Here is a 23,834-nt window from a genome sequence, read left to right as displayed (position 1 = left end):
TGTGTAATGAGCTGACTTGTCAGGAGGCGGGGTTTTGATGTGTAATGAGCTGACGTGTCAGGAGGCGGGGTTTGGATGTGTAATGAGCTGACTGTCAGGAGGCGGGGTTTAGGATATGTAATGAGCTGACCTGTCAGGAGGCGGGGTTTGGATGTGTAATGAGCTGACCTGTCAGGAGGCGGGGTTTGGATGTGTAATGAGCTGACCTGTCAGGAGGCGGGGTTTGGATGTGTAATGAGCTGACCTGTCAATGTGTAATGAGCTGACCTGTCAGGAGGCGGGGTTTGAATGTGTAATGAGCTGACCTGTCAGGAGGCGGGGTTTGGATGTGTAATGAGCTGACCTGTCAGGAGGCGGGGTTTGGATGTGTAATGAGCTGACCTGTCAGGAGGCGGGGTTTGAATGTGTAATGAGCTGACCTGTCAGGAGGGGGTTTGGATGTGTAATGAGCTGACCTGTCAGGAGGCGGGGTTTGAATGTGTAATGAGCTGACCTGTCAGGAGGCGGGGTTTGGATGTGTAATGAGCTGACCTGTCAGGAGGCGGGGTTTGGATGTGTAATGAGCTGACCTGTCAGGAGGCGGGGTTTGGATGTGTAATGAGCTGACCTGTCAGGAGGCGGGGTTTGGATGTGTAATGAGCTGACCTGTCAGGAGGCGGGGTTTGGATGTGTAATGAGCTACACAGGGACCACCTCCAGGCTGCTCTAGTAATATTGGTCCCCAATCCTGGCCTGTCTGTGGCCCTCGAGGGCCAGGTTTGGACAGCTGTGGGTGATCATGTGACGTTGTCTCTCTTTCGCAGGTTCTGCTCTGTCGGTATCACAGTTCTGTGCTGAGCCGCTGCCACCGCCATGTCTCCGCCTCCATCCGAGGATTCACCACACAGACCACCAGGTGAGAGATGGAGAATTCTACCTAGGGGTATGCCTGTGACCCCGCCCATTGCGCCTGTGACCCCGCCTATTGCGCATGTGACCCCGCCCATTGCGCCTGTGACCCCGCCCATTGCGCCTGTGACCCCGCCCATTGCGCCTGTGACCCCGCCTATTGCGCCTGTGACCCCACCCATTGCGCCTGTGACCCCGCCCATTTGCGCCTTCATCCTATCTTGTATATATTTCAGTCAGTAATGGTCGCAGTCACTCACGATGGGGGCGCCGAACAGCCTGGAAATCACAATTATAATCAGCACTATAAAAGAGCCAAACTCAGAATGAACAGACTGCATGCTATTGGCTGCTCATTGTGTATAGAGGACGGGTGTCTGGCACAGTATATGGTATGGAGGGTCCATATATATTGTCAAAAGTATTGGGACGCCTGCCTTTTACACACACATGACCTTTATAGGTGTCCCAGTCTTAGTCTGTAGGGTTCAATATTGAGTTGGCCCCGCCCCCTTTGCAGCTATAACACCTTCACCTCTTCTGGGAAGGCCGTCCACGAGGTTTAGGAGTGTGTCTATGGGAAGGTTTGACCATTCTTCCAGAAGGGCATTTGTGAGGTCAGGCACTGATGTTGGATGAGAAGGCCTGGCTCGCAGTCTCCGCTTTAAGGTGTTCTAGGTGTTGAGGTCAGGACTCTGTGCAGGTCAGTCAAGTTCCTCCACCCCAAACTCGCTCATCCATGTCTTTATGGACCTTGCTTTGTGGGCTGGTCCAAATCATTGGGTGGAGAGGGGATTATGGTGTGGAGTTGATTTTCAGGGGTTGGTCTTGGCCCCCTCGGGGGTTGGTCTTTGGCCCCTCAGTCCCAGTGAAGGGAACTCTTAAAGGGGAGTTCCCGGCTTTTTTATGTTTATTAGTCAGACGCCCCAAAAAATGTTGCTGCTGACTTTTAATAAACAGACACTGGCCTGTTCCACGGTCCAGTGATGCGGCCGCCCGGAGCTCCGCCCCCTCTCTGCCGGCGCCTCCATTGCCACGATGGGCACCCGGACGTGACAGCTTTCGGCTTTACGGCCGGGAACACACTGCGCATGCGTGAGTCGCGCTGCGCTCTCGGATCGGACAGGCGATCTCCTGAGACCCTTCACATGTCCCAGGAGATCGCCTGGAGGGAGGGGCCGCCTAGAGTGGGAGGAGGAGTCACCTAGGCGGAACGTAGGAGGAAGTGTGATGGGGAAGTCCCACTCCTAACGGACCCCCCCCCCCAAAAAAATGACATGCCAAATGTGGCACGACAGGGGGTGAGGAGTGCTTAAAGCTGAAGTTCCCCTTTTGGGGAAACCTTCCCATAGACACACCCCTAAACCTTGTGGACCGCCTTCCCATAGACCCACCCCTAAACCTTGTGGACCGCCTTCCCATAGACACACCCCTAAACCTTGTGGACCGCCTTGCCATAGACACACCCCTAAACCTTGTGGACGGCCTTCCCATAGACACACCCCTAAACCATGTGGGCCGCCTTCCCATAGACACACCCCTAAACCTTGTGGACCACCTTCTCATAGACACACCCCTAAACCTTGTGGGCCGCCTTCCCATAGACACACCCCTAAACCTTGTGGACCGCCTTCCCATAGACACACCTCTAAACCTTGTGGACGGCCTTCCCAGAAGAGGTGAAGCTGCTATAGCCGCAAAGGGGCGGGGCCAACTCAATATTGAACCCTCCGGACTAAGACTGGGGGGGTCATTAAAGTTCATGTGCGTGTAAAGGAGGTGTCCCAATACTTTTGACATTATAGGCCCGGATTCACATACATTGGCGCATATTTATGCCTGCGTAGCGTATCTAATATACGCTTCGCCGACGTTGCGCAGAGAGGCAAGCACCAAACTGCGCTGGGTTTCCTCGGCGTAAGCCGGCGTAGGTGGAAGTGGGCGTGAGCCATGCTAATGATGAGTACTTAAAACGAACGGCGCATGCGCCGTCCCGTGGCCGCATCCCAGTGCGCATGCTCAGAATCACGTCGGAAATACTCCCTAAGATACGACGGATCACTGCCTGCGGCGTGAACGTAACCTACGCCCAGCCCTATTCACGTCCTACGCAAACAACGTAAAATACGGCGGCTGTGTTCCCTGGTCCATACCTTTGCATGAGTTGCGCCTCCTCTATGGGGAATACGCGTATATTATGCGCCGGGCGCAACTACGTTCGTGAATCGGCGTATCTCCCTCATTTGCATATGTGCATAGAAAATCAATGGGAGCACCACTTGCGCCCAGCGTAAATATGCGCCCACGATACGCCGGCGTAGGAAAGTTACGTCGGTCGGATGAAGCCTATTTTATCTCAAGTTTGTGGGCACGGCGCACAGATACGACGGCGCATACTTACGCGGCGTATCTCGGGATACGTTGGCGTAAGTGCTTTGTGAATCCGGCCCGTAGTGTATATTCTCTTTGGCCCCTGTGGGGCCCCCGGCACAGTGTGGCTCCTGGAGTCTCTCCTCTGCTGTGTGGAGGACAGATGTGGAGATAGTGGTTGGAGGTCAGGGACAGCCAGCTGAAGGGTGAGGACAGGAGGGGGAGGGGTGAGTACAGGGGGGGAGGGGGGGTGAGGACAGGAGGGGGAGGGGTGAGTACAGGGGGGGAGGGGGGGTGAGGACAGGAGGGGGGGTGAGGGGGTGAGGACAGGAGGGGGGAGGGGGGGTGAGGACAGGAGGGGGTGGGGGGGGGCGAGGACAGGGGGGGGTTTCTGTCCCGGCGTGTATTTAACCCCCTGCACTCCGGACGGATGTGGTGAGGCGGCTGCAGGTGACCAGGGAATTCTGGGTAATGGGCCCCTCTATGATTTTCCATCATTTCTCTTCATCTTCCCCTCACAGGTCCTCCCCCTGGCGATGGCCCCGAATTCTGTGGCTGGGCTCTCTGCTTGGGGCCCCGTCGGTTGGGGTCCTGGCTTATTACACATTGGATGGACCTAAGAGGAGAAGGATGAGGATATTGGCGCAGGGCGCCCTCCGCTTCTGCAGGTGAGAACGTCGGATTGGCGGCGGGTGGTTGAGAGTTGTGGGTAGAGGATGGTCTACGGATCTCCTGGCCTTCACATCACACCCCCCTGTCCACCTTCACACACCCCCCCGTCTACCTTCACACCCCCACCCCCCCCCACCCCCCCCCCGTCCACCTTCACACCCCTCCCCCCCGTCCACCTTCACCCTCCCCATCCACCTTCACCACCCCCCCCGTCCACCTTCACACCCCTCCCCCCGTCCACCTTCACACACCCCCCCGTCCACCTTTACCCCCCCCCCCCTCCCGTCCACCTTCACACCCTCCCCCCCCCCCCCGTCCACCTTCACCCACCCCACCCCCGTCCACCTTCACCCCCCCCTCCCGTCCACCTTCACACCCTCCCTCCCCCCCCCGTCCACCATCACACCCTCCCCCCCCCCGTCCACCATCACACCCTCCCCCCCCCCCCCCGTCCACCTTCACCCCCCCCCCCCCCGTCCACCTTCACACCTCCCCCCGTCCACCTTCACACCCTCCCCCCGTCCACCTTCACACCCTCCCCCCCCGTCCACCTTCACACCCTCCCCCCCGTCCACCTTCACACCCCAACCCCGTCCACCTTCACACCCCAACCCCATCCACCTTCACACCCCCCCCCGTCCACCTTCACACCCCCCCGTCCACCTTCACACCCCATCCACCTTCACACCCCCCCCGTCCACCTTCACCCACCCCACCCCCGTCCACCTTCACCCCCCCACCCCCCGTCCACCTTCACCCCACCCCCCCCGTCCACCTTCACCCCCCCCACCACCCGTCCACCTTCACCCCCCCCTCTCCGTCCACCTTCACCCCACCCCCCCCGTCCACCTTCACACCCTCCCCCCCCCCGTCCACCATCACACCCTCCCCCCCCCCCCCCGTCCACCTTCACCCCACCCCCCCCCCCGTCCACCTTCACACCCTCCCCCCCGTCCACCTTCACACCCTCCCCCCCGTCCACCTTCACACCCCTCCCCCCCGTCCACCTTCACACCCCAACCCCGTCCACCTTCACACCCCAACCCCGTCCACCTTCACACCCCCCCCCCGTCCACCTTCACACCCCCCCGTCCACCTTCACACCCCATCCACCTTCACACACCCCCGTCCACCTTCACACCCCATCCACCTTCACCCCCCCCCCCCCCCCCCGTCCACCTTCCCCCCCCCCCGTCCACCTTCACACCCCCCCCCCCCGTCCACCTTCAAACCCCCCCCCCCCCCCCCCGTCCACCTTCACCCCCCTGCCCCCCCCCCCCGTCCACCTTCACACCCCTCCCCCGTCCACCTTCACACCCCCACCCCCGTCCACCTTCACACCCCCACCCCCGTCCACCTTCACACCCCCACCCCCGTCCACCTTCACACCCCCCCCCGTCCACCTTCACACCCCCCCCCCCCCCGTCCAACTTCACACCCCCCCCTTCCACCTTCACCCCCCTGTCTGCCTTCACACCCCCCCCGACCACCTTCACACCCCCACCCCCATCCGCCTTCACACCCCCACCCCCGTCCACCTTCACACCCCCCCTCCCACCTTCACACCCCCCCCATCCATCGTCACACCCCCACCCCCTGTCCACTACACACCCCCCTAGGTTCTACCTAGGAGCGGGGGTCCTGGACAGGGTTCTACCTAGGAATGGGGGTCCCTGGACGGGGTTCTACCTGGGAGCGGGGGGTCCTGGATTTTGGCTGTGAATGGGTTCTGAGTGTTCCTTGCCCCCCCTTTCCTCCTCACTGATATCTCTCTGATTTCCTCCTGCAGGTCTCTGAAGGTCGGCACCCACATATCCATAGATTACTGGTGGACCAGAAATGTGACCTTGCGGAAGGAGGACGAGGTGAGTGCGGGGGGGAGGGCGCTGTGTGAGTGCGGGGGGAGGGGCACCTTGTGGTGGGAGTGCGGGGGCCATGTGGTGACTGCAGGGGGGGGGGGTGCCTGGCCCCTCCCTCCTGCCCCCACAGGGAAGAAGTATCCGGGGGGGGCCCAGGAGGCTCTTATTTGCCCCCTTTTGGTCTGGTAAATATCCCATTGAAGGTGTTCTGTTATATCTGCTCAGTGAATGCAGAAAAATACCAGTCGATCCTGCCAAAAATCTTGTGACCTAATAACTTCCTGTACTGCACTCTTATCAGTGACATTGTTTCCAGCTCTATGTAAAGACTTCAGAACATCGCCCCCCCCCCCCCAATTGTAGGTGATGGGGGAGGGGGGGAATACCGATCGTCTCCCCTGCAGATCCTTACATAGAAATGAAGGTCTGTAATTTCTCTCATAGGTGTATTTTATATGATGGAGACAGAAGATCAACCAGAACTCCAGAGAGATCACATGATACAAATGTTATACATGGAGGAAAATAAGTATTTGACCCCCTTAGTAGTTGGGGGAGGTTCCTTAGTAGTTGGGGGGAGGTTCCTTAGTAGTTGGGGGGGAGGTTCCTTAGTAGTTGGGGGAGGTTCCTTAGTAGTTGGGGGAGGTTCCTTGTTGGAAAGCACTGCGGTCAGACGTTTCTTGTAGTTGGGGGAGGTTCCTTAGTAGTTGGGGGAGGTTCCTTGGTAGTTGGGGGGGAGGTTCCTTGGTAGTTGGGGGGGGAGGTTCCTTAGTAGTTGGGGGGGGGAGGTTCCTTAGTAGTTGGGGGGAGGTTCCTTAGTAGTTGGGGGAGGTTCCTTGTTGGGAAGCACAGAGGTCAGACGTTTCTTGTAGTTGGGGGAGGTTCCTTAGTAGTCGGGGGAGGTTCCTTAGTAGTCGGGGGAGGTTCCTTGTTGGGAAGCACAGAGGTCAGACGTTTCTTGTAGTTGGGGGAGGTTCCTTAGTAGTTGGGGGAGGTCCCTTAGTAGTTGGGGGAGGTTCCTTGTTGGGAAGCACAGAGGTCAGACGTTTCTTGTAGTTGGGGGAGGTTCCTTAGTAGTCGGGGGAGGTTCCTTAGTAGTCGGGGGAGGTTCCTTGTTGGGAAGCACAGAGGTCAGACGTTTCTTGTAGTTGGGGGAGGTTCCTTAGTAGTTGGGGGAGGTCCCTTAGTAGTCGGGGGAGGTTCCTTGTTGGGAAGCACAGAGGTCAGACGTTTCTTGTAGTTGGGGGAGGTTCCTTAGTAGTCGGGGGAGGTTCCTTAGTAGTCGGGGGAGGTTCCTTGTTGGGAAGCACAGAGGTCAGACGTTTCTTGTAGTCGGGGGAGGTTCCTTAGTAGTTGGGGGAGGTCCCTTAGTAGTCGGGGGAGGTTCCTTGTTGGGAAGCACAGAGGTCAGACGTTTCTTGTAGTTGGTGATCAGGTCTCCACACATCTCAGGAGGGATTTTCTCTTCTTTACAGATCTTCTCTAAATCCTGAAGGTTTCTTGGAACCTCAAAGCTTCTCCTCCTCCATACATTGGGATTAAGGTCTGGAGACCGGCTAGGCCACTCCATCACCTTCATGTGCTTCTTCTTGAGCCTCTCCTTTGTTGCCTTGGCGATGTGTTTTGGGTCATTGTCATGCTGGAAGACCCGTCCATGACCCATCTTCAGTGTTCTGTCTGAGGGAAGAAGGTTCTCCTCCAAGATCTTACAATACACGGCCCCGCCCATTGGCCCCTCAATGCGGCAAAGTCAGCCTGGACCTTTATCAGAGAAACCCCCAAATCCTCATGTTTCCCCCTCCCCCGTGTGACTGTAGGGAGGGAGTTCTTGGGGTCATAGTCACCATTCTTCTTCCTCCAATCACGGAGAGTCGAGTTGATGTCAAAGAGGTGAATTTTGGTCTCATCCGATCACAGAACTTTCTCCCGATCTTCTCTGACCTCAGAACTTTCTCCCGATCTTCTCTGACCTCAGAACTTTCCCCCGATCTTCTCTGACCTCAGAACTTTCTCCCGATCTTCTCTGACCTCAGAACTTTCTCCTGATCTTTTCTGACCTCAGAACTTTCTCCCGATCTTCTCTGACCTCAGAACTTCCCCCCGATCTTTTCTGACCTCAGAACTTTCTCCCGATCTTCTCTAACCTCAGAACTTTCTCCCGATCTTCTCTGACCTCAGAACTTTCTCCCGATCTTCTCTGACCTCAGAACTTTCTCCCGATCATCTCTGACCTCAGAACTTTCTCCCGATCTTCTCTGACCTCAGAACTTTCTCCCGATCTTCTCTAACCTCAGAACTTTCTCCCGATCTTCTCTGACCTCATAACTTTCTCCCGATCTCCTCTGACCTCCGAACTTTCCCCCGATCTTCTCTGACCTCAGAACTTTCTCCCCCGATCTTCTCTGACCTCAGAACGTTCTCCCGATCTTCTCTGACCTCCGAACTTTCTCCCGATCTTCTCTGACCTCCGAACTTTCTCCCGATCTTCTCTGACCTCCGAACTTTCCCCCGATCTTCTCTGACCTCAGAACTTTCTCCCGATCTCCTCTGACCTCAGAACTTTCTCCCGATCTTCTCTGACCTCAGAACTTTCCCCCGATCTTCTCTGACCTCAGAACTTTCTCCCGATCTTCTCTGACCTCAGAACTTTCTCCCGATCTTCTCTCAATCATTTAGATGATCATTGGGAGACTTCAGACGTTCTGTACTTGTGTCTTCCTGAGGGGGGGCCCTGCGGGGGCTGCAGGATTCCAATCCATGGCGGTGTGTTGTGTCCCCAATGGTGTGTTTGGTGACTGGGGTCCCAACTGAGATCCTTCACAAGCTCCTCCCACGTAGTTCTGGGCGGATCCCTCACTTTTCTCATGACCATCCTCACCCCATGAGGAGAAACCTTCCATGGAGCTCCAGACCGAGGAGGACGATCGTTATTTTGTATTTCTTCCAATCGATCCAACAGTCGTCTCCTCTCACCAAGATTCTTGCTGAGGGTCTTGTAGCCCCTCCCAGCCTTGTGCCGATCTTCTCCCCGACGTCCTCTGACAGATCTTTGGTCTCCCTCATGATGGTGAGATGTGATTGGAGGAAAGAGATTCTGTGGACAGGAGTCTTCTACAGGTGGTTCTCAAAAAATTAGCATATTGTGATAAAGTTCATTATTTTCTGTAATGTACTGATAAACATTAGACTTTCATATATTTTAGATTCATTACACACAACTGAAGTGGTTCAAGCCTTTTTATTGTTTTAATATTGATGATTTTGGCATACAGCTCATGAAAACCCCAAATTCCTATCTCAAAAAATTAGCATATTTCATCTGACCAATAAAAGAAAAGTGTTTTTAATAAAAAAAAGTCAACCTTCAAATAATTCTGTTCAGTTCTGCACTCAATACTTGGTCGGGAATCCTTTTGCAGAAATGACTGCTTCAATGCGGCGTGGCATGGAGGCAATCAGCCTGTGGCACTGCTGAGGTGTTATGGAGGCACTGCTGAGGTGTTATGGAGGCAATCAGCCTGTGGCACTGCTGAGGTGTTATGGAGGCACTGCTGAGGTGTTATGGAGGCAATCAGCCTGTGGCACTGCTGAGGTGTTATGGAGGCACTGCTGAGGTGTTATGGAGGCAATCAGCCTGTGGCACTGCTGAGGTGTTATGGAGGCACTGCTGAGGTGTTATGGAGGCCCAGGATGCTTCGGTAGCAGCCTTAAGCTCATCCAGAGTGTTGGGTCTTGCGTCTCTCAACTTTCTCTTCCCAATATCCCACAGATTCTCTATGGGGTTCAGGTCAGGAGAGTTGGCAGGCCAATTGAGCACAGTAATACCATGGTCAGTAAACCATTTACCAGTGGTTTTGGCACTGTGAGCAGGTGCCAGGTCGTGCTGAAAAATGAAATCTTCATCTCCATAAAGCTTTTCAGCAGATGGAAGCATGAAAAGCTCCAAAATCTCCTGATAGCTAGCTGCATTCACCCTGCCCTTGATAAAACACAGTGGACCAACACCAGCAGCTGACATGGCACCCCAGACCATCACTGACTGTGGGTATTTGACACTGGACTTCAGGCATTTTGGCATTTCCCTCTCCCCAGTCTTCCTCCAGACTCTGGCACCTTGATTACCGAATGACATGCAAAATTTGCTTTCATCCGAAAAAAGTACTTTGGACCACTGAGCAACAGTCCAGTGTTGCTTCTCTGTAGCCCAGGTCAGGCGCTTCTGCCGCTGTTTCTGGTTCAAAAGTGGCTTGACCTGGGGAATGCGGCACCTGTAGCCCATTTCCTGCACACGCCTGTACACGGTGGCTCTGGATGTTTCTACTCCAGACTCAGTCCACTGCTTCCGCAGGTCCCCCAAGGTCTGGAATCGGTCCTTCTCCACAATCTTCCTCAGGGTCCGGTCACCTCTTCTCGTTGCGCAGCGTTTTCTGCCACACTTTTTCCTTCCCACAGACTTCCCACTGAGGTGCCTTGATACAGCACTCTGGGAACAGCCTATTCGTTCAGAAATTTCTTTCTGTGTCTTACCCTCTTGCTTGAGGGTGTCAATGATGGCCTTCTGGACAGCAGTCAGGTCGGCAGTCTTACCCATGATTGCGATTTGGAGTAATGAACCAGGCTGGGAGTTTTTAAAAGCCTCAGGAATCTTTTGCAGGTGTTTAGAGTTAATTAGTTGATTCAGATGATTAGGTTAAGAGCTCGTTTAGAGAACCTTTTCATGATATGCTAATTTTTTGAGATAGGAATTTGGGGTTTTCATGAGCTGTATGCCAAAATCATCAATATTAAAACAATAAAAAGGCTTGAACTACTTCAGTTGTGTGTAATGAATCTAAAATATATGAAAGTCTAATGTTTATCAGTACATTACAGAAAATAATGAACTTTATCACAATATGCTAATTTTTTGAGAAACACCTGTATACATAACGAGAACCTTCTTCCATTGACAGGACTGATCTGTGTACCACATGAGCGCCCACTGCACCTCTGGGCCCCTTTACATTACACAGCACCCTGCACTCCTTTACATTACACAGCACCCTACACCTCTGGACCCTACAGTGCATACCCCCCTAGCAATACAGACCCCCCCACAATATAGACAACCCCATACAGTACAGACCCCCTAGAGTAAAGACCCCCCCCCCACAGTACAGTAGTAGTGGCTTTGCATGGGGAGGGGTATTGTAGGCTGCATCTGAACCAGTCAGCACACTGGCACCCGGCGCCATGACAGACCCTTCCCTTCAGACCCATCCATGTACTTCAGACCACACATGAAGAGAACGAGGTAGTGGCTTTGCAGGGGGAGGGGTAATGCGAGCCGCACCTGAGCCGCACCTGACCCGGCGCAACTGTCCCACTCTCTCCGTGGTAGTGCGGACTCTTGGCTCTGGTCAGTCTCGGCAGCCACTGTCACAGCTGAGCAGAGAGTGAAGCCGCCTCCCCCTCCTGAAATTTTAGGGACGGCGCATGCGCAGTACGATCGGCGTGGGAACGCGCCTAATTTAAATGATCCACGCCCCCTACCTGGATCATTTGTATTAGGCGGGCTTGCGCCGGAGGATTTACGCTACGCCGCCGCAACTTTACAGGCAAGTGCTTTGTGAATCAAGCACTTGCCCGTAAAACTTGCGGCCGCGTAACGTAAACGAGATGCGTTACGCCGCCGTAGTTTTACTCCATTCTACGAGAATCTGGCCCTCTGTCTCTATCATATAAAATACACCTATGATAAAGATTATAGACCCTCCATTTCTATTTAAGGGGGCAAAACTTACACAATCTGTAGGGGAGACGATCAGTTCCCCCCCCCCCCCCTCTGTATACTATGGGGGGGGGGGGTCCTGTCACACTTCCTGTTCTAGGGTGACACCGTGCTCCTCCATAGATACAGTACAGTGATGTGATGTCACCCTAGGACAGAAAGGATGTTACGGACAGTCACATGTCTAATACTGTAAAGCATGGTGGTGGGTGAAGGGAGTTGTGGCTTTGGCAGGTCGCTGGCTGTAGATCTTGATTTTGGTTTCTGATAGTGTCCTCTTTGTGTGTCTTGTGGCAGAACAGTCCGCTGCACCAGGCCGTCATGTCTCAGTGTCACCAGCGGACGGCGGACAGACTGGTGGACGGGGCCCTGCTGAACGGGGGTCTCTACATCAAACTTGGGCAAGGTCTGTGCACGTTCAACCACCTCCTGCCGCCGGAGTACATCGCAACGCTGCGGGTGCTGGAGGACCAGGCTCTGCCGCGGAGGGCCAATGAGGTGAGGACGAGGCGCTGTGTCTTTCAGCTCCAGGATGAGGTTTTGTTTTTAGATTTTGTTCTGTTAGGACTAGAGAAGTCCCTGCACCCCTCAGAGCAGTCTGAAGGTCGGGGGGCCATGTTGGTGAAGTGGGGAATTAATGCTTTAATTGTTTTTTACCATTTTGCTCTGTAACTTCTTCCCTTCATTCTGGGTGGGGTATACCACCGATGGAGGTGTTGATGGTCTTGTTGGTGGAGTTTGTAGACCAGAGGTGAGCCGTAGGTGGAGTTTGTAGACCAGGGGTGAGCCGTAGGTGGAGTTTGTAGACCAGGGGTGAGCTGTAGGTGGAGTTTGTAGACCAGAGGTGAGCCGTAGGTGGAGCTTGTAGACCAGAGGTGAGCTGTAGGTGGAGCTTGTAGACCAGAGATGAGTTGTAGGTGGAGTTTGTAGACCAGAGGTGAGCCGTAGGTGGAGTTTGTAGACCAGAGGTGAGTTGTAGGTGGGACTTGTAGACCAAAAGTGAGCTGTGGGTGTTGCTGGTAGACCAGAGGTGAGTTGTAGGTGGAGCTGGTAGACCAGAGGTGAGCCGTAGGTGGAGTTTGTAGACCAGAGGTGAGCTGTAGGTGGAGTTTGTAGACCAGAGGTGAGCTGTAGGTGGAGTTTGTAGACCAGAGGTGAGTTGTAGGTGGGACTTGTAGACCAGAGGTGAGCCGTAGGTGGAGCTGGTAGACCAGAGGTGAGTTGTAGGTGGAGCTGGTAGACCAGAGGTGAGCCGTAGGTGGGGTTTGTAGACCAGAGGTGAGTTGTAGGTGGGACTGGTTGACCAGAGGTGAGCTGTAGGTGGAGCTTGTAGACCAGAGGTGATCTGTAGGTGTGGCTTGTAGACCAGGGGTGAGCCGTAGGTGGAGCTTGTAGACCAGAGGTGAGCTGTAGGTGGAGCTTGTAGACCAGAGGTGAGTTGTAGGTGGAGTTTGTAGACCAGAGGTGAGCCGTAGATGGAGTTTGTAGACCAGAGGTGAGCCGTAGGTGGAGTTTGTAGACCAGAGGTGAGCCGTAGGTGGAGTTTGTAGACCAGAGGTGAGTTGTAGGTGGGACTTGTAGACCAAAAGTGAGCTGTGGGTGTTGCTGGTTGACCAGAGGGGAGTTGTAGGTGGAGCTTGTAGACCAGGGTGAGCTGTAGGTGGAGTTTGTAGACCAGAGGTGAGCCGAAGGTGGAGTTTGTAGACCAGAGGTGAGCTGTAGGTGGAGCTGGTAGACCAGAGGTGAGCCGTAGGTGGAGCTGGTAGACCAGAGGTGAGTTGTAGGTGGAGCTTGTAGACCAGAGGTGAGCTGTAGGTGGAGTTTGTAGACCAGAGGTGAGCTGTAGGTGGAGCTGGTAGACCAGAGGTGAGCCGTAGGTGGAGCTGGTAGACCAGAGGTGAGCTGTAGGTGGAGTTTGTAGACCAGAGGAGAGTTGTAGGTGGAGCTTGTAGACTAGAGGTGAGTTGTAGGTGGAGTTTGTAGACCAGAGGTGAGCTGTAGGTGGAGTTTGTAGACCAGAGGTGAGCTATAGGTGGAGTTTGTAGACCAGAGGTGAGCCGTAGGTGGAGCTGGTAGACCAGAGGTGAGCTGTAGGTGGAGCTGGTAGACCAGAGGTGAGCCGTAGGTGGAGTTTGTAGACCAGAGGTGAGTTGTAGGTGGAGTTTGTAGACCAGAGGTGAGCCGTAGGTGGAGTTTGTAGACCAGAGGTGAGCCGTAGGTGGAGTTTGTAGACCAGAGGTGAGTTGTAGGTGGGACTTGTAGACCAAAAGTGAGCTGTGGGTGTTGCTGGTTGACCAGAGGGGAGTTGTAGGTGGAGCTTGTAGACCAGGGTGAGCTGTAGGTGGAGTTTGTAGACCAGAGGTGAGCCGAAGGTGGAGTTTGTAGACCAGAGGTGAGCTGTAGGTGGAGTTTGTAGACCAGAGGTGAGCTGTAGGTGGAGCTGGTAGACCAGAGGTGAGCCGTAGGTGGAGCTGGTAGACCAGAGGTGAGTTGTAGGTGGAGCTTGTAGACCAGAGGTGAGCTGTAGGTGGAGTTTGTAGACCAGAGGTGAGCTGTAGGTGGAGCTGGTAGACCAGAGGTGAGCCGTAGGTGGAGCTGGTAGACCAGAGGTGAGCTGTAGGTGGAGTTTGTAGACCAGAGGTGAGCTGTAGGTGGAGTTGGTAGACCAGAGGTGAGCTGTAGGTGGAGTTTGTAGACCAGAGGTGAGCTGTAGGTGGAGCTTGTAGACCAGAGGTGAGCTGTAGGTGGAGTTTGTAGACCAGAGGTGAGCTGTAGGTGGAGTTTGTAGACCAGAGGTGAGCCGTAGGTGGAGTTTGTAGACCAGAGGTGAGCGGTAGGTGGAGCTTGTAGACCAGAGGTGAGCTGTAGGTGGGGGTGGCCGTGTAGATGAGGATCGGCAGCGTCCGTTCCGATGTATCCGGCTCTGAGTTCTATCGCCGGTACAGCCGACCTTCTGAGATGAATTGACCTGCATTTGCATTCCCATTGACCTGTATGCAGGAGAAAGTTCTGACCCCCCCGGGCCCTAACTGTCCCGTCTTCTGGCTCCGCCGCAGGTAAACGAGATCCTGCTGGAAGATTTCGGTGAACCCGCTGAGAAGCTCTTCCAAAAATTTGACCAACAGCCGATGGCAGCGGCAAGTCTAGCCCAGGTGCACCGCGCCACCTTACATGACGGGACGGAGGTGGCTGTGAAGGTGAGGCTACCTACCAATTGGGCGATGGGTATAATATGTACATAAGGCTTTATTTCCCCAAATTGGGTAAAGCCCTCAGGGGGGCGCCTCTGTGACCCGGTGTCTGCCCTTCTCTCCAGGCCCAGTACATTGATCTCCGAGATCGCTTTGATGGGGATATTAAGACTCTGGAGTGGCTCCTCCGTCTCATCGAGTTCATGCACCCCAAGTTTGGGTTCAGTTGGGTTCTGAAGGTAAGTGTCCGATCTTCTCCATCCACAATGTATCACCTTCTATAGATCCCTCTTATCCGATCTCCTCCACAATGTATCACCTTCTATACATACAGGACCTGAAGCACACATTGGCGCAGGAATTGGACTTTGAGAACGAGGGGCGGAACGCTGAGCGATGTGCAGAAGATCTTAGGAATCTCCCGTATGTCCTCATCCCCAAAGTACACTGGAAGTACACCAGCAAGGTGAGGAGGAGGAGGGGCTTCACACTTCGGGATGGAATCTTGGTCAGGGACTGTGCATGGAGATTCTATGCCCCCCCCCCAGTACAGATGTGATATGTAGAAGATCCCCCCCCCAGTACAGATGTGATATGTAGAAGACCCCCCCCCCCCCGTACAGATGTGATATGTAGAAGACCCCCCCCCCCCAGTACAGATGTGATTTTTAGAAGACCCCCCCCCCCAGCACAGATGTGATATGTAGAAGACCCCCCCACCACAGATGTGATATGTAGAAGACCCCCCCCAGTACAGATGTGATATGTAGAAGACCCCCCCCCCCAGTACAGATGTGATATGTAGAAGATCCCCCCCCAGTACAGATGTGATATGTAGAAGATCCCCCCCCCCCAGTACAGATGTGATATGTAGAAGATCCCCCCCCCCCAGTACAGATGTGATATGTAGAAGACCCCCCCCAGTACAGATGTGATATGTAGAAGATCCCCCCCCCCAGTACAGATGTGATATGTAGAAGATCCCCCCCCCCCAGTACAGATGTGATATGTAGAAGACCCCCCCCCAGTACAGATGTGGTATGTAGAAGACCCCCCCCCCCAGTACAGATGTGATATGTAGAAGATCCCCCCCCCCCCAGTACAGATGTGATATGTAGAAGATCCCCCCCCCCAGTACAGATGTGATATGTAGAAGATCCCCCCCCCAGTACAGATGTGATATGTAGAAGATCCCCCCCCCCAGTACAGATGTGATATGTAGAAGATCCCCCCCCAGTACAGATGTGATATGTAGAAGATCCCCCCCCCCCCCAGTACAGATGTGATATGTAGAAGACCCCCCCCCCCCAGTACAGATGTGATTTTTAGAAGCCCCCCCCCCCAGCACAGATGTGATATGTAGAAGACCCCCCCCACCACAGATGTGATATGTAGAAGACCCCCCCCAGTACAGATGTGATATGTAGAAGATCCCCCCCCCCAGTACAGATGTGATATGTAGAAGATCCCCCCCCAGTACAGATGTGATATGTAGAAGATCCCCCCCCCCCCAGTACAGATGTGATATGTAGAAGATCCCCCCCCCAGTACAGATGTGATATGTAGAAGATCCCCCCCCCCCAGTACAGATGTGATATGTAGAAGATCCCCCCCCCCAGTACAGATGTGATATGTAGAAGATCCCCCCCCCCAGTACAGATGTGATATGTAGAAGACCCCCCCCAGTACAGATGTGATATGTAGAAGATCCCCCCCCCCCCAGTACAGATGTGATATGTAGAAGATCCCCCCCCCCAGTACAGATGTGATATGTAGAAGATCCCCCCCCCCAGTACAGATGTGATATGTAGAAGATCCCCCCCCCCAGTACAGATGTGATATGTAGAAGACCCCCCCCCCAGTACAGATGTGATATGTAGAAGATCCCCCCCCAGTACAGATGTGATATGTAGAAGATCCCCCCCCCAGTACAGATGTGATATGTAGAAGACCCCCCCCCCCCAGTACAGATGTGATATGTAGAAGATCCCCCCCCAGTACAGATGTGATATGTAGAAGATCCCCCCCCCCCAGTACAGATGTGATATGTAGAAGATCCCCCCCCAGTACAGATGTGATATGTAGAAGATCCCCCCCCCCCGGTACAGATGTGATATGTAGAAGACCCCCCCCCCCCCCTACAGATGTGATATGTAGAAGACCCCCCCCCACCACAGATGTGATATGTAGAAGACCCCCCCCACCACAGATGTGATATGTAGAAGATCCCCCCCCCCAGTACAGATGTGATATGTAGAAGATCCCCCCCCCCTACAGATGTGATATGTAGAAGATCCCCCCCCAGTACAGATGTGATATGTAGAAGATCCCCCCCCCCCTACAGATGTGATATGTAGAAGATCCCCCCCCCCCCAGTACAGATGTGATATGTAGAAGATCCCCCCCCCCCAGTACAGATGTGATATGTAGAAGATCCCCCCCGGTACAGATGTGATATGTAGAAGATCCCCCCCCCCCCTACAGATGTGATATGTAGAAGACCCCCCCCCCCCACCACAGATGTGATATGTAGAAGACCCCCCCCCCACCACAGATGTGATATGTAGAAGACCCCCCCCCCCCCAGTACAGATGTGATATGTAGAAGATCCCCCCCCCCAGTACAGATGTGATATGTAGAAGATCCCCCCCCCCCCAGTACAGATGTGATATGTAGAAGATCCCCCCCCCAGTACAGATGTGATATGTAGAAAATCCCCCCCCCCCAGTACAGATGTGATATGTAGAAGATCCCCCCCCCAGTACAGATGTGATATGTAGAAGATCCCCCCCCCAGTACAGATGTGATATGTAGAAGATCCCCCCCCCAGTACAGATGTGATATGTAGAAGACCCCCCCCCCCAGTACAGATGTGATATGTAGAAGATCCCCCCCCCCCAGTACAGATGTGATATGTAGAAGATCCCCCCCCCCTACAGATGTGATATGTAGAAGATCCCCCCCAGTACAGATGTGATATGTAGAAGATCCCCCCCCCCCAGTACAGATGTGATATGTAGAAGATCCCCCCCCAGTACAGATGTGATATGTAGAAGATCCCCCCCCCAGTACAGATGTGATATGTAGAAGATCCCCCCCCCAGTACAGATGTGATATGTAGAAGATCCCCCCCCCAGTACAGATGTGATATGTAGAAGATCCCCCCCCCCAGTACAGATGTGATATGTAGAAGACCCCCCCCCAGTACAGATGTGATATGTAGAAGATCCCCCCCCCCCAGTACAGATGTGATATGTAGAAGACCCCCCCCCCCCCCAGTACAGATGTGATATGTAGAAGATCCCCCCCCAGTACAGATGTGATATGTAGAAGATCCCCCCCCCCCCAGTACAGATGTGATATGTAGAAGATCCCCCCCCAGTACAGATGTGATATGTAGAAGATCCCCCCCCCCCAGTACAGATGTGATATGTAGAAGATCCCCCCCCCCCAGTACAGATGTGATATGTAGAAGACCCCCCCCCCCAGTACAGATGTGATATTTTGAAGATCCCCCCCCCAGTACAGATGTGATATGTAGAAGATACCCCCCCCCCCAGTACAGATGTGATATGTAGAAGACCCCCCCCCCAGTACAGATGTGATATGTAGAAGATCCCCCCCCCCCAGTACAGATGTGATATGTAGAAGATCCCCCCCCCCAGTACAGATGTGATATGTAGAAGATCCCCCCCCCCCACAGTACAGATGTGATATGTAGAAGATCCCCCCCCCCCCGTACAGATGTGATATGTAGAAGATCCCCCCCCCCAGTACAGATGTGATATGTAGAAGATCCCCCCCCCCCAGTACAGATGTGATATGTAGAAGATCCCCCCCACAGTACAGATGTGATATGTAGAAGATCCCCCCCCCCCCAGTACAGATGTGATATGTAGAAGATCCCCCCCCAGTACAGATGTGATATGTAGAAGATCCCCCCCCCCACAGTACAGATGTGATATGTAGAAGACCCCCCCCCCCCAGTACAGATGTGATATGTAGAAGATCCCCCCCCCCCAGTACAGATGTGATATGTAGAAGATCCCCCCCCCCAGTACAGATGTGATATGTAGAAGATCCCCCCCCCAGTACAGATGTGATATGTAGAAGACCCCCCCCCCCCCAGTACAGATGTGATATGTAGAAGATCCCCCCCCCCCAGTACAGATGTGATATGTAGAAGATCCCCCCCCCAGTACAGATGTGATATGTAGAAGACCCCCCCCCCCCAGTACAGATGTGATATGTAGAAGATCCCCCCCCCAGTACAGATGTGATATGTAGAAGATCCCCCCCCCCACAGTACAGATGTGATATGTAGAAGATCCCCCCCCCCAGTACAGATGTGATATGTAGAAGATCCCCCCCAGTACAGATGTGATATGTAGAAGATCCCCCCCCCCAGTACAGATGTGATATGTAGAAGATCCCCCCCCCCAGTACAGATGTGATATGTAGAAGATCCCCCCCCCCCGGTACAGATGTGATATGTAGAAGACCCCCCCCCCCCCACCACAGATGTGATATGTAGAAGACCCCCCCCCCAGTACAGATGTGATATGTAGAAGATCCCCCCCCCCAGTACAGATGTGATATGTAGAAGACCCCCCCCCCCAGTACAGATGTGATATGTAGAAGATCCCCCCCCCGGTACAGATGTGATATGTAGAAGACCCCCCCCCCCACCACAGATGTGATATGTAGAAGACCCCCCCCCAGTACAGATGTGATATGTAGAAGACCCCCCCCCCCAGTACAGATGTGATATGTAGAAGATCCCCCCCCCCAGTACAGATGTGATATGTAGAAGATCCCCCCCCCCAGTACAGATGTGATATGTAGAAGATCCCCCCCCCTACAGATGTGATATGTAGAAGATCCCCCCCAGTACAGATGTGATATGTAGAAGATCCCCCCCCCAGTACAGATGTGATATGTAGAAGATCCCCCCCCCCAGTACAGATGTGATATGTAGAAGATCCCCCCCCCCCAGTACAGATGTGATATGTAGAAGACCCCCCCCCCCCAGTACAGATGTGATATGTAGAAGATCCCCCCCCCAGTACAGATGTGGTATGTAGAAGACCCCCCCCCCAGTACAGATGTGATATGTAGAAGATCCCCCCCCCAGTACAGATGTGATATGTAGAAGATCCCCCCCCCAGTACAGATGTGATATGTAGAAGATCCCCCCCCCAGTACAGATGTGATATGTAGAAGATCCCCCCCCCCAGTACAGATGTGATATGTAGAAGATCCCCCCCCCCAGTACAGATGTGATATGTAGAAGATCCCCCCCCCCAGTACAGATGTGATATGTAGAAGATCCCCCCCCCAGTACAGATGTGATATGTAGAAGATCCCCCCCCCCAGTACAGATGTAATATGTAGAAGATCCCCCCCCCCCCAGTACAGATGTGATATGTAGAAGATCCCCCCCCCCAGTACAGATGTGATATGTAGAAGATCCCCCCCCCAGTACAGATGTGATATGTAGAAGATCCCCCCCCCAGTACAGATGTAATATGTAGAAGATCCCCCCCCCCCCAGTACAGATGTGATATGTAGAAGATCCCCCCCCCAGTACAGATGTGATATGTAGAAGATCCCCCCCCCCCAGTACAGATGTGATATGTAGAAGATCCCCCCCCCCTGTACAGATGTGATATGTAGAAGATCCCCCCCCCCCTGTACAGATGTGATATGTAGAAGATCCCCCCCCCCAGTACAGATGTGATATGTAGAAGATCCCCCCCCCCAGGACAGATGTGATATGTAGAAGATCCCCCCCCCTACAGATGTGATATGTAGAAGACCCCCCCCCCCCAGTACAGATGTGATATGTAGAAGATCCCCCCCCCAGTACAGATGTGATATGTAGAAGATCCCCCCCCCCTACAGATGTGATATGTAGAAGATCCCCCCCCCCAGTACAGATGTGATATGTAGAAGATCCCCCCCCCCAGTACAGATGTGATATGTAGAAGATCCCCCCCCCCCAGTACAGATGTGATATGTAGAAGATCCCCCCCCAGTACAGATGTGATATGTAGAAGATCCCCCCCCCCAGTACAGATGTGATATGTAGAAGACCCCCCCCCCCCAGTACAGATGTGATATGTAGAAGATCCCCCCCCCAGTACAGATGTGATATGTAGAAGATCCCCCCCCCAGTACAGATGTGATATGTAGAAGATCCCCCCCCCCACAGTACAGATGTGATATGTAGAAGATCCCCCCCCCCAGTACAGATGTGATATGTAGAAGATCCCCCCCCAGTACAGATGTGATATGTAGAAGATCCCCCCCCCCAGTACAGATGTGATATGTAGAAGATCCCCCCCCCCCAGTACAGATGTGATATGTAGAAGACCCCCCCCCCCAGTACAGATGTGATATGTAGAAGACCCCCCCCCCAGTACAGATGTGATATGTAGAAGATCCCCCCCCCAGTACAGATGTGATATGTAGAAGACCCCCCCCCCCCAGTACAGATGTGATATGTAGAAGACCCCCCCCAGTACAGATGTGATATGTAGAAGACCCCCCCCCCCCCAGTACAGTTGTGATTTTTAGAAGCCCCCCCCCCCCAGCACAGATGTGATATGTAGAAGACCCCCCCCACCACAGATGTGATATGTAGAAGACCCCCCCCCAGTACAGATGTGATATGTAGAAGATCCCCCCCCCCAGTACAGATGTGATATGTAGAAGATCCCCCCCCAGTACAGATGTGATATGTAGAAGATCCCCCCCCCCCCCCAGTACAGATGTGATACGTAGAAGATCCCCCCCCCCAGTACAGATGTGATATGTAGAAGACCCCCCCCCAGTACAGATGTGATATGTAGAAGATCCCCCCCCCCAGTACAGATGTGATATGTAGAAGATCCCCCCCCCCCGTACAGATGTGATATGTAGAAGACCCCCCCCCAGTACAGATGTGGTATGTAGAAGACCCCCCCCCCAGTACAGATGTGATATGTAGAAGATCCCCCCCCCCCAGTACAGATGTGATATGTAGAAGATCCCCCCCCCCAGTACAGATGTGATATGTAGAAGATCCCCCCCCCCAGTACAGATGTGATATGTAGAAGATCCCCCCCCCCGGTACAGATGTGATATGTAGAAGATCCCCCCCCCCCCAGTACAGATGTGATATGTAGAAGACCCCCCCCCCAGTACAGATGTGATATGTAGAAGATCCCCCCCACAGTACAGATGTGATATGTAGAAGATCCCCCCCCCCCCCAGTACAGATGTGATATGTAGAAGATCCCCCCCCCAGTACAGATGTGATATGTAGAAGACCCCCCCCCCAGTACAGATGTGATATGTAGAAGATCCCCCCCCCCAGTACAGATGTGATATGTAGAAGATCCCCCCCCCAGTACAGATGTGATATGTAGAAGATCCCCCCCCCAGTACAGATGTGATATGTAGAAGATCCCCCCCCCCAGTACAGATGTGATATGTAGAAGATCCCCCCCCCCAGTACAGATGTGATATGTAGAAGACCCCCCCCCCCAGTACAGATGTGATATGTAGAAGATCCCCCCCCCCAGTACAGATGTGATATGTAGAAGATCCCCCCCCCCCCAGTACAGATGTGATATGTAGAAGATCCCCCCCCCCCAGTACAGATGTGATATGTAGAAGATCCCCCCCCCTACAGATGTGATATGTAGAAGACTCCCCCCCCAGTACAGATGTGATATGTAGAAGATCCCCCCCCCCCAGTACAGATGTGATATGTAGAAGATCCCCCCCCCAGTACAGATGTGATATGTAGAAGATCCCCCCCCCCCCCAGTACAGATGTGATATGTAGAAGATCCCCCCCCCCCATTACAGATGTGATATGTAGAAGATCCCCCCCCCAGTACAGATGTGATATGTAGAAGATCCCCCCCCCCCAGTACAGATGTGATATGTAGAAGATCCCCCCCCCCAGTACAGATGTGATATGTAGAAGATCCCCCCCCCCCCACAGTACAGATGTGATATGTAGAAGACCCCCCCCCCCCAGTACAGATGTGATATGTAGAAGATCCCCCCCCCCAGTACAGATGTGATATGTAGAAGATCCCCCCCCCCCACAGTACAGATGTGATATGTAGAAGATCCCCCCCCCCAGTACAGATGTGATATGTAGAAGATCCCCCCCCAGTACAGATGTGATATGTAGAAGATCCCCCCCCCAGTACAGATGTGATATGTAGAAGATCCCCCCCCCCCCCGGTACAGATGTGATATGTAGAAGACCCCCCCCCCCCACCACAGATGTGATATGTAGAAGATCCCCCCCCCAGTACAGATGTGATATGTAGAAGATCCCCCCCCCAGTACAGATGTGATATGTAGAAGACCCCCCCCCAGTACAGATGTGATATGTAGAAGATCCCCCCCCCCCGGTACAGATGTGATATGTAGAAGACCCCCCCCCCACCACAGATGTGATATGTAGAAGATCCCCCCCCCAGTACAGATGTGATATGTAGAAGATCCCCCCCCCAGTACAGATGTGATATGTAGAAGATCCCCCCCCCCAGTACAGATGTGATATGTAGAAGATCCCCCCCCCCAGTACAGATGTGATATGTAGAAGATCCCCCCCCCTACAGATGTGATATGTAGAAGATCCCCCCCAGTACAGATGTGATATGTAGAAGATCCCCCCCCCCCAGTACAGATGTGATATGTAGAAGATCCCCCCCCCCCCCAGTACAGATGTGATATGTAGAAGACCCCCCCCCCCAGTACAGATGTGATATGTAGAAGATCCCCCCCCCCAGTACAGATGTGGTATGTAGAAGACCCCCCCCCCCCAGTACAGATGTGATATGTAGAAGATCCCCCCCCCAGTACAGATGTGATATGTAGAAGATCCCCCCCCCCCAGTACAGATGTGATATGTAGAAGATCCCCCCCCCAGTACAGATGTGATATGTAGAAGATCCCCCCCCCCCCAGTACAGATGTGATATGTAGAAGATCCCCCCCCCCCAGTACAGATGTGATATGTAGAAGATCCCCCCCCCCCAGTACAGATGTGATATGTAGAAGATCCCCCCCCCCCAGTA

The 23,834-nt window shown here is 53.8% G+C and overlaps 1 protein-coding gene across 1 annotated transcript in view; it reads left to right on the top strand.

The window, feature by feature from the left end:
* Window positions 1-803: 803 nt before the first annotated feature.
* ADCK5 (aarF domain containing kinase 5) overlaps window positions 804-23,834 on the top strand; it is a gene marked incomplete at its 5' end in the record, with an annotated part of 40,186 nt that continues 17,155 nt past the window's right edge. The window contains 7 exon segments of the mRNA XM_040352067.1: window positions 804-895; window positions 3,780-3,926; window positions 5,720-5,795; window positions 11,857-12,057; window positions 14,616-14,756; window positions 14,876-14,989; window positions 15,085-15,216. Coding sequence (XP_040208001.1) covers window positions 804-895; window positions 3,780-3,926; window positions 5,720-5,795; window positions 11,857-12,057; window positions 14,616-14,756; window positions 14,876-14,989; window positions 15,085-15,216 — 903 coding nt within the window.

The sequence above is a fragment of the Rana temporaria genome, chromosome 5 (assembly GCF_905171775.1).
Source record: "Rana temporaria chromosome 5, aRanTem1.1, whole genome shotgun sequence".
In the NCBI taxonomy this organism is placed as follows: Eukaryota; Metazoa; Chordata; class Amphibia; order Anura; family Ranidae; genus Rana; species Rana temporaria.
This window is presented reverse-complemented; position numbering and strand designations above follow the sequence as displayed.